At 45.4% G+C, this 11,170-nt stretch overlaps 1 protein-coding gene across 1 annotated transcript; it reads right to left on the bottom strand.

Moving 5' to 3' along the window:
- On the bottom strand, window positions 1-4,497 carry LOC130879523 (GRB10-interacting GYF protein 2-like). Its single transcript, XM_057778142.1, is given in 3 exon segments — window positions 1-1,626; window positions 1,629-3,773; window positions 3,776-4,497. Coding segments are annotated over 3 exon segments (3,933 nt in total). The 5' UTR covers window positions 4,338-4,497; the 3' UTR covers window positions 1-400.
- Between the last annotated feature and the right edge of the window lie 6,673 nt (window positions 4,498-11,170).

The raw sequence follows: 11,170 nt of genomic DNA, 5'->3' as shown, positions 1-11,170 counted from the left end.
GGTAGAGAGGTGGGGGAGAAAGAACAAAACAACAAAAGAAAAGTGTCAAGAGAAAGTAACCTGCTATTGGCAGATTCCAACACACTTCCAGGAGACAGCAGATGAAACCGATGCACAGTGAATGTGTGCTGTGCTGCCAATATCTGCCCTGCTGGGGAGCAATCCCAACTGCCACCCCCAAGACAAAGGGTCTGGTCCACTCAGATACAGTCTGAGATGCTCACCAACAGTGACTTAAAATAATCTTGGACACGGGGTTAGAAAAAAAAAAAAGCCTGAGATGATTGGTTCTGTGATTTGTTGCAGAGTGACAGAGAGCAAATGGTGGATGCATGTGGTGTCCAACGAGGAAAATCCATGGTCACTAGGCAGGAGGGAGGGCTGGCATAGCGGCAGGTACTCAGCAGTCATCTAGAGTCTCAATCTCACCCTTGTTGAGTCGCTCTGATGACGCATTGACTGAAAACCCTAATAAACTAGGATCTGCTCGAACCATCTTCTGTTTTTTCTTCTTCTTGCCACTTTGCATAGCCTCAAAACTGGATTGTTGGTTGTTGCTTTGATTGGTCTGAAATACCGAATGGAGTGTACTATGGTTCATGCCCCAAACAGAGTCCTGCTGCTGTTGCTGCTGCTGCTGTTGCTGCTGCTGCTGTTGCTGCTGCTGTTGCTGCTGCTGCTGTTGCTGCTGCTGCTGTTGCTGCTGACGCTGTTGGTTGGCTTTCTGTTTGGCACGGCGCTCAAGGAACTGCTTGGCAAACTCCTTGGCCTCAGAAGTATCTCCTAAATAGGCCCTGATATAGTCGTGGACTTCATAAGGAGATTCAACTTCTTTCAAGAAAGAAACAAATGTGGGAACATCCAAGTTATTTGCCGTATTAAGGGCATGAAGCATCTGTTCACTCCACTGGGTAAATCCATCTTGGGCTTTATTTACTCGCTGAAAGAGCTTCGGCAACTTTTCTTCTTCTTCTTCTACTTTCTTATTCTGCCAGTTAGACACACCTACAGATTTACTGAGACTGGCATTGTTTTTATTTTTATTTGTTGAATTTCTAGGTCCCACCTCTTTGACTGCATCATCCCAAAATCCCATGTTGGAGATTTTAGTGTCTGCATTACTCCAGATACTACTGACTAGATCAGATGCCCACTGGTTAGGAGGACCCGTGTTTATAGAGCCCCATACAGAATTCCCAATGCTGGTGTGCAGGTTGGAATGTGTGCTGTTCCGGGCTCTGTTCTGTTGTTGCTGGTGCTGCTGCTGCTGCATCTGCCTGGCCTCTTCCTGCTGGATCTCCAGAAGAGACTTGGTGGTACCTGCAGGTTTGCTGACATTCCCCCAACCTGAAAGTTTCTGCTGTTGCTGCTGCTGTTGCTGCTGCTGCTGGAGAGCCTTCATCAATTCCCTCTGCTGACGCCTTTGCTCTTGTCGTTCTCGTTCTTCTTCCAGCTTCTGGATTTCAGCCAATGACAGTGTGGCTTGGGACTGACATGGTGTTGTGTTAGACCGCTGACCCCATGTTGAAGAAGAGGGAAGCTTCATCTGTGCACGCTGCTGCTGCTGCTGCTGTTGCTGCAGCCTTCGAAGGGCTTCTTGCTGCTGTTGCCTCTGGCGCATCAGCTCTTCTGCCGCTGCAGCTCCAGCTCCTTCGGTTTTCGTTCCTCTTCCTCATGCCTAAGTCTGGCTGCTTCCTCTTCCATGCGCAGGCGGTTCTCCTCCAGTCGGCGCTGTGCTTCCTCCTCTTCTCGGGCCCATTTGGCAGCCTCCTCTTCCTGCTTGCGTAGCAGTTCTTCCTGCTTCCTTCTTTCTTCATCTCTCCTCCTCTCCTCCAGCCTTCTAAGTGCTTCTTCCTGCTGCCGCCTTAGTGCAATCTCTTGCTCCCGCTGGCGCCACAGAGCCTCCTTCTGCTTCCTTCTAGCCAGCTCCTCTTCTTCTCGTCTTTTCCTTTCTTCCTCCTGCTGCCTCCGGAGAATTTCCTCCTGTTGTCTACGGAGTTCTTCTTGCCCCTTTCGCTCCTCCTCTTCCCTTTTTGCCCTCATTTCTGCCTCTCTTCTCTCCTGCTCTAGCTTTGCAGCTTTGGCCTTCTCTAGTTGCTGAAGCTGTTCCAGGGAAGGGCCTGGTGTCGTGGTGTCCAAGGGAAGATCCCATACACTACCACCTTCCCAAACTGTGGGCTGTGAGGCTGCTGGCTGAAGCTCCCAGATAGAGCCAGTATATGGCACTGACACAGACCTAGTTACTGAGGGAATGATGTTCTGATCAGATATTCTCGTCTTCAGAGCTTGGAACTGCTGGAGAAGAACGGTCAACTGCTGTTGCTGTTGGGATGATAAAGCTGCTTTCTGCTGTTGAGCCAAAACCTGTGCATACTGTTGCTGTATTAAGAACTGCTGGTACTGGAGGTGTTGCATTTGGTATAAGGCAGTGAGTTCCTGCTGTCTGGTCAGGCGTTCCTGGTCCAATTCTCCCATATGAGGAGGAGGAGCTGGGCCTGGAGAGAAAGGAACCCTTCCCCACATTTTCATGATATCACAAAGAGGCTGGAAGCTTTCATCACATGCTCTCTTCACAAGCAAAGACACTGTAAAATAGCCCGCCTGAAACCATTTGGCCATCTCCTGATTGTTAAAGGGACCTTGGATTTCCCCCTGAGGGTCTTTGTAATACCACTTTTGCATTGCTTCGTACGTCCGTGGAATCGACACTCGTTTAGCTCTGTGCTCTTGCAGTTTTGATGTCAATCTTTCATCATCTAGTGCACTGTCTTGGAGATAAGCCACCATCTTCTCAGCTTGCTGTTCCTAGTGTTTGAGGCCCTCTTCATCATCTGGCTCTGTGGAAACACTGCCCATACCAGGAGCCTCAATGGCTGCTGTCTCAACTGGCCGTGAGGCAGAAGCAGGAGTGGGAACAGGAGGTGGAAGAATGACGAGAGGAGAGGCTGTATCTGGAGGAAGCTGTGTTGAGGGTTGCTGGGAGGCAGGCACTGTTTCATTCCCTCTGCTGGGCACCTTAACTGGGAGACTAGTTTCTGTCCTACTCTCTTCGTCAGGTTTTTCCATTTGTTCAGCTTTGGGTTCATCTTTCCTCTTCACCTGTGGTGCTTCTTGAGGCTGATGATCTGATGGGGTACCTGGTCTAGCCGATGATAATGATGGTTGAGGTGCTTCCTCGTTAGCTTCAGCTCCTGCTTTGTCTGTTTTTTCTCCCTCTTTCCGGTTTGCCTTATCAGGTTCTTTGGCCTCTTCATTATGGCTGCTGTCAGAGTCAGAGCGCTCTTCTCCCTCCTCCACAGGCCTGACGTCCGTTTCCTGCTCTTCAGGAATAGGTTCTTTCTGCACGTTTTTTAGAGAGAGGAATGCTCCAGAGGAGTCAAATGTGCCCATTTCTTCTTCAGCGTCCTCTAAACACCATTCCGGCAAGCTATCCCTGTCATCATCTATGCTCCCACTGCCAGAGCGCACTCTTCGGTAACCTCGCTCATCATCTCGATCTCGAAAATCAAACTCAAACCTCTGGCGACGTTCCATGTGTCCCCTCCAGCCTGTAGAACGAGGGCCATCAGGGCTGTGAGGCCGCCACCTCTCTCCATCCCTTCTTGACCCAGCTAACCGCCAACCTCCATCTTCATCTTCTCCATTTTGTTCCTCTCTAAAGATTCGCCAGTTTTCACTTTCTGACCGTATAAATTCATGCTTTCTGCCCATAGATGTTGGTCCACTTTCCTCAAAATTTCGTCTCCCTACATCTTTTCTTCCTGGTTTTTCAAGCGCCTGTCACCCCTTTCTTCCCAGCTCTGTGATCTATGCATTTCCCTGCCACCTCCTCGTCCAAACACACCCTCTACTTCATCAAAGCTTCTTTGGTAGAAACCACATTCACCTCTACCTCTGCCTCGCCCTCTTGAAGAACTTCGACCTCTAGGAGCCCCCACCAGTGTTCCTCCTCCTCCTCCTCCTCCTCCTCCTCCTCCTCCTCCTCCTCCTCCTCCTCCTCCTCCTCCTCGTCCTGTCAATCGCAGGACAGCAGCACTATTTAAAGACATGGAAAAGTTTCTCTGTTCTTCTTCTGTAAAGGGTACTAGAGCCAATGGTGGCAGGGGCTCCTCCTGTAGGATAGGCAGGAATTCTTTCTCCAGAAGGTCAAAAAGTATCTTGTAGTCTTTAAGGAAAAGTGCTAACATTTCTTCTCTGCCATAATGATAATCTGCTAATTTATACTTTGGCAGGGCCGGAGAAAGAGGAGGGGAAGTGATACTCCCACCACTGGACAGAGCACGGAGCCATTCAGGCCCAAAGTTTAGTGTCTGGGTCTCTGCTGCCATTCTTCTCATTATTTTTAAAAAGATTTTTGTGTGTGGAAAAACCCCTTCAAAAGTTCTGCTCTCTCACTGCAGGAAGTTTCAGAAAGTTTTCAGTTTTTTTTTTTTTAACACTGCGGTCCGGGACAGGAGTCTCTCAGAACCCAAGTCAATCCTCAGCCTCAACAACACAAGATGGGCTCTGACATCTTGATTTAACCCATTTCTATTAATCTGTGTATCGCCACGAGGCTGTGGCTTACCGGGTAAGGTTCTGGCTGATGTCTTTCTCCTTTGGCAGCTACATGGTGTCTCCCTGACTCCACCTAACCTCTTTCTGTATCTCTGTTCAGATTTCCCACCTGACTTTGCTCTGCTAGGCCATTGGCTGAAACAACCAATAAAAGCAATGCATATACAGAAGGACATCCAACATCATTCCATCTCTTGTATTCTGTTGGTAAAGCTTGCCTCTGTGTTTCTTGTTTGAGTTCCTAAATTTTTCATTCTTAATTTCCCTCAGCTTTGGGTTCTTTATTAATTCTATTTTCACTTTCAAACTCTTAGCTGTTTTATTCATTCACTTCCCATTGTTTTTGTTTTCATAATTTTCTCTAAGGAATTTATTTCTTCTTTAAAGATCTCTATCATATCCATAAAGGTTGTTTTAAGGTCTTGTATTTGTGCTTCAAATATATTGGAATATTCAGTGCTTGACATGCTGGGGTTTCTGGGTTCTAGTTGAGACACAGTGTCCTGACTGAATTGATTGTGTTTTGATACTGATGACTAAGGCATCTGGGATTGGGAAAACTATAATTCTAGGTGCTAATATTTGGTTTTTTTAGGGGGGGTGTTTTGTTCCTTAGTTACTGTTTCCAAAGAGAAAATCTTCAGGAGTCTTGGTAGTTATGACCACTGGGAGTTCCAGGTAAAATGTGTTTCTGGATATTGGGGCTTGAGACTTAGGAATGGGGATGGCTTGAGGGTAGTTGAGAGAATTGGCAAGAGAGAGGAAAGCTGGGTATTCCATTAGGATCTGCTTAGTTAGTCCTCTGGGAGTGCCAAAAGGGCACGACAGAAAGTCTACCTGGATGAGACTGGGGGGGGCGGGAATTGGACTGGGAGGAATGGAGGGGTCTGCAGTCAGTCTAAATGCTTCCCTGACAGGAATGGGTCCCAGGGAACACTTGCTAGATTTGGGGCTGGGATAAAGCAATTAATGGTGGAGAGAGAGATTAGGAAGGAAATATCTATGGGATCTGCTGGAGATGGGGGGAGGGGGAAGGGAGGCTACAGCAGGTGTTCTGTTGTTGACTGGGGAGGAGACAGGAGGAATTGATTTGGACGAATGAAGAGAGAGGTGAGGATTTGCAGTTAGCCTACCTGCTTCCTTGATTGGAATCAACTTTCTCATTTTCACCTGATAGTTTGTTACCGAAGTTGTGAGGGTCAGAGCCTGGGTCCTGGTAGTTCTGACTGTTAGCATTTCTAGCACCACCTAGCCAGACCCAGGGCCTACAGCCGCACCTGCATTGCCAGGATTTAGGCAAATGCCTTGTCAGCCCACGGACCTGTGGCAACAGGGCACTCTGTAATCTATGTGCATACACTGTGGGGTGGCTGTACAAGTCTCTGTACACAATTGTGCTCATGCCCCTTTAAAAGTGAGCCCAACTCGTTCTGTAGTCTCTTTCCACCACTTCCTTTTTCGAAGCAGGCTTTTACCAACCTCTCTTTTCACCCCCTGTCAATAAACTTCCACGTGGTTTGTTGTATATTGTGGTTCATTCTTATTTGCTTGTCTACAACACTAACAATCTAGGCTCAGTCACCTAGCCTCAAGAGACCAATTAAGGAAACCAGTAATAATGAATGTGGTCACACTGGGAAGAGAAACGAAGAGGCCCACCTCACATTTACAAAGAAGATGAGAGGAATGTATAAACAAGCAGTCTTGGTCAAGGTGTGGCACACGCATGTGATTGTCTCAGCTCCAGTCTCTCCTCAAGGTGGTCTGACAAGTTGTCACAACTGTGGGAGATCCCTTTCCCAATCTTTCTTCCTGAAAGGATGGTTGCATGCTGGGGCCCAGAGACAGACGCTAAATATGCTTTTGTTAAAAAGACCATAATTGTGTAATATGGGTTGAGATTACAGCATTGTACAGCCTAGACTTTGTAAAAAAACAAGTTGGATTTCTGCCACTGTGGAAGAGAATTCAGAAACAACAGAGAGTACCTCCTTCCTTCTGCCTTTCCTGCTGCTGGATCATCTGCTTTGTTCCTTTCTAGCCAAATACTTACTTGAAACATTTTTTAGGTTATTGATACAACAGATAAAAAGCTTCACTTTAAACCCCCCTCCCAAGTGAGCTTATCTCTTCTGAACAGGAGTATCACAGTGTCACAGTGTACTTTGACCTTGACCAAAGTTGAATTCCTTTCTTAGGACAGAAGTCTTCACAACTTCCTTTGAGACCTGTAGGGAGAAGGGTTAGGGCTGCTTTGAGGAACACTATGGGAAGGAAGTTTATCAGTTCAACAAACATATTCTTTTAAAGTCTTGTGGCTATGGAGATACAGACCAAAATAGTCAACCAAGGCATGGATGTACCTGGAAACATCTAGGTGTGAATCTGCTCCCAGCCAAAGCTCCAGCTGATTGTCCCTCAAATGATGCATTAATCCAGGCATAGTGGCATGTGCCTTTAATCCTAGTACTCACTAGGTGCAGGTGGGAGGATTCCAAGGCAAGGCCATGCTGGAGTACATAGTGATTTACAGGCTGGCCTATGCTACATAATGAGACCCTGCTTCAAGAAAACTAAAACAAGATTGGGTGAGATAGCTGAGTGGCTAAAGGCATTTGTTACCAAGCCTTTTGACTGGAGTGATCCTTAGTATCCACATGAAAAGAGAAGAGAGCTAAATCCTAGAATCCTGCAAATTTTCCTTTGACTGTGATACGTGCATGACCTGGCACACATATTCACGTTCTCTCTCTCCTCCCTCCCTCTTCCTCCCTCCCTCCCCCATCTCTTTCCCTCTCTCTTCCTCTGTCCCCCTCTCTTCCCTTTCCTTTTTCTCTCTTTCTCTCTTGCACGCACACACACACACACACACACACGAGTAAATAAATGTAATAAAATATTTTTTAAACCCAAAAAACAAAAATCAAAGCCGAAGATGATATAGTAAAATATAGCTAGGAGTTTTAGGGGGTTGGGTACTTGGCAGAAATGATTGCATTAGAGCTTCCTGAATGCAAAAAAGAACAGGCAAGGTTTTTTTAATGAGTCAGGGATTTATGAGTCTTCAATGTTGATATATATATATATATATGTATATATATGTATATATATGCTGTAGATAGAATATAGTGATATATATTATCTGTTAACTCCTTAATCTGCATGTTAGAATCATTGTAAGCACTAGGGAGGGATAAATGATGTGGGATTTATTGATTATAGTCCACTTTCTCAAGTAGGATGAGATCCTCAGATGCCACTGAGTTGCTTGCCTTGTTCCTTGTCCAATACCAATTCAGAATCTAGAAGGCACCAAACTCCTGAAATTAGAGATGTTGATCTTACCCCCTTATTTCACACCAGAAGTGGGCTTTTTACACAGGGACATTCACTTCTTAAAATGATTTAGAATGTCTCTACAGATAGAGAAGATTTCTGCTTTGGAGACAGGGGTCTCTCTGTATAGCTGTGGCTAGCCTGGGACACCTCTCTCTCCCCTTCTAATGTTGGGACCAAAGAATCACCAGACATGGCAAGGTGATTCCTCAAAGTCAGAGCTGTTCTATTTAGAGGCTGCCTTTTCAAGCTGCCAGGTGAGTTTTCCTTGCTCACAGAAGTATTGTGGGCAAGAAGATAGACTGTTAACAACTAGGTTATCTAACAGAGATGCTTGCTTCCTTTAAAAGTGAAGCCAGCACCTACTGCTTTCCACAATATCCTTTGTGGTGAAGAAAGCACAATATCCCCAGTGTGCTTTAGAGGGAAAGATGGGACTTTTAAGTCTCTATAGCTTGTTGGGCTTTTTATCCAGTTAAAGACAGGAATTCATATTGTTAAAGTAAAATCGGTTCTTTTCTAAAGTTTGAGGGTAACCTGGTCTACATAATGAGTTCCATGCCAGCAAAGTTACATATAGATACCCCTTCTTATTAAAAAATAAAATAAAAAACAGAATAAAAATAAAAAGGTGTTTTTTATCTTTGGCTCATACCAACTCTTCTGCATGCCGTTGCTAATCTGTGCTTGCTAAGATACGGCACAGACAGATGTCAAACCCCTGCTGAAACCTTTCCTAACACTCCCAGACTATGGGTTCATCATCTTGAACTGGGCGGGGGGGAGGACTGTACTCAGTTCTCAAACTGGGTGTTCAAAACCAGAGGCTGAACTTTATTAGTGTTTGTGTCTCCAGGATTAAGAGAGATCTCTGTCAAGAAGGCAGCACTCAGTGGAGATTTTCACAGCAGTGACTGAAAGAAAAAATGAACCAAGTGATCCGTACTGGCAATGCCGACAGGGCAGGGGAGGGTGGTATTGGACTCAGGTGGAGCTAGGGTCACATTCTCTAGGACAGGCAGTTTGGGGGCAGAGGAAAGATCATTGAGCTTCAGTTGAATTAACCAGCGAGACCTGACTTTCAGCAGTTGTGGGACTGTGTACATACAGGCTCTGTATGTGTCCAGGCCTATGCTAGTCACTTCCCATCATTATGACTAAGCTATGAAAACAGCTTGAGGGGGCAGAATTATTTTGACACAGTAGCCTGAGACCTAACTTTCAATATGTGAACTCTTTAGAAAAGATTTATTTATTTTTCTTTTATATTTAGGGGAATTTTGCCTGCATGTATGTCTGTGCACTGTATACATTCAGTGTCCTTGGAGGCTAAAAGAGGGCTTTTGATCCTCAGGGACTGGAATTTACTGGCAGTTGGGAGCCACAGTGTGGGTGCTGGGACCGAGCTCAGGTCCCCTGCAAGAGCACCAAGTGCTCTGACCCCTGGGTCACCTCTCCAGCATCAACACAAGGATTTGTAAGTGGTTTTCATTTCTCAACAATAACAAAATCTTTGGTTCATTTCCAATTTTAATTTTTTAATATTTTATTTGTTTACCCATTGTGTGTTTGTGTTTTTTTTGTGTGTGTGTGATGTGTGGTGTGTGTGTGGTGTGTATGTGTGTTAGAAAACAGATTTCAGGAGTTGTGTTTCTTCTTCTACCATGTGGGTCTCAGGGATTAAACTCTGGTCATCACGCTGGAAGAGGAGTGCTTTTATCTACTGAGCAATCTGACCAGCCCACCGACTGTTCTTAGACGTGAAGACAATTACCCTCACCTTTCACACCAGTGGAAGAAATTTTAGAAGAAACCAGAGAAAAGTGACACTAAAACATTGAGAGTTTGGGAAGGGCTGTGAAGCCAGGCACCAGAGATATGGTGGGAAGGCTTCTCTCAGGCTGGAGGACAGCCAACCTGTGACTCTACATGCCCAGAAAGTGGGCAGCCCAGGGCCCCTCCCAGACAGGCAAGATCCACTGACATGATCAGGTAGATTTGTGGTACGAAGTCATAGCCATAGTGATGCTATCAGAGGTAGGGTGTATAATTACATGCTTGATGGAGCTTTTGTGATAAAATGAAGAAGTGTTAAATATACCCACTGATGGGCTGAAGAATGTAAGGCTTGGGTTGCTCGAATTCTTCTGATGGGGAACCAACTTTCTGTGCCTGTACCTGGTGCTACCCTATGGGATGGTGCCTGCCTCTTCCTTGAAATTAAAATGCTCCACCTTGCCCTAGGCAGAAGGAGAGGCTCAGGGAGGGTTTCCTAAGTGAGGTTGCTGGTTCTGTGGACTTGCAAGGAAACAAAGGGAGACTCACTGAGTGGAAGGAAGAGGGCCCCTGTGTTTCAGCACAGGCCAGCTAACAAACTTGGGCTTGGCACTCAAATTCTATCTATGAAAAAAATAAAAAAATAAAAAGCAAGCCCAGTAGTTAAAGTTCTGCTTGCCTCGCCCAAAACATCTAAGACTCAACCTTGGTGAACACTGGAAATAAAAGCTAGTGAAATTTGAGCAGTCACAGGGAAAAGCTAGTGGCTTTAGTTACATGACTTTATAATTGTTTACATATTACTCTCATATATGCTTACATATTATTCTCATATATGCTTACATATTATTGTCATATATGTTAATAACAGTGCAGTGATTATTTGTCTTGAGCTGTAAGCTATATGCAAAGCACACAGGCAGTTGTTGGTTCCTTTTATGGTTACTGACCACAGGATAGAATGTTAGGTGTTATGTGATGTGAAGAGGCGTTATGATGGAGAGGGGTCAAACGGCCACATGACGAGCAATGGAAGAGCAAGCGTTGGGTTCTCTGGATGGGCTAAGTTAGATAGAGTTGTCTACTGGTAATGGGCACAGTTTTAGAAGATGTTTGTGTCTTGTGAGCTAGCATTATGGCCTTGGGCTTCTGTAGGTGGTGATTTAGTTCAATAATTGACAGATGACTCATTATTTTGCATAAATAGCCTGACCTCATGCATTGCTCTGGACAAGGTCCCAGAGTTTACAAGGTTGAGGCTCATTAGGTGCTTGAGCTGTGGAGAAATTGTAGGGGTGGCCTAGGAGAAACACACACCAGCTCCAACAAGTTAGTCTTCAATTATTGTAGTATTGGTAAAACTGATTTAAAAGTTCAATACGCAGAACTGAGAAGAATCTAACTCAAGGGTCAAAACAGAAACGGGCTGATAGAATATGAGTGCATAGATGCTGATCCTTTCATTCCAATTTAACCATTTACTGGGTGTCTTAGGCTCCAG

The sequence above is a fragment of the Chionomys nivalis genome, chromosome 8 (genome assembly GCF_950005125.1).
Source record: "Chionomys nivalis chromosome 8, mChiNiv1.1, whole genome shotgun sequence".
Lineage (NCBI taxonomy): Eukaryota > Metazoa > Chordata > Mammalia > Rodentia > Cricetidae > Chionomys > Chionomys nivalis.
The sequence above is the reverse complement of the archived record's forward strand: the minus strand, read 5'-3'. Positions and strand labels throughout refer to the sequence as shown.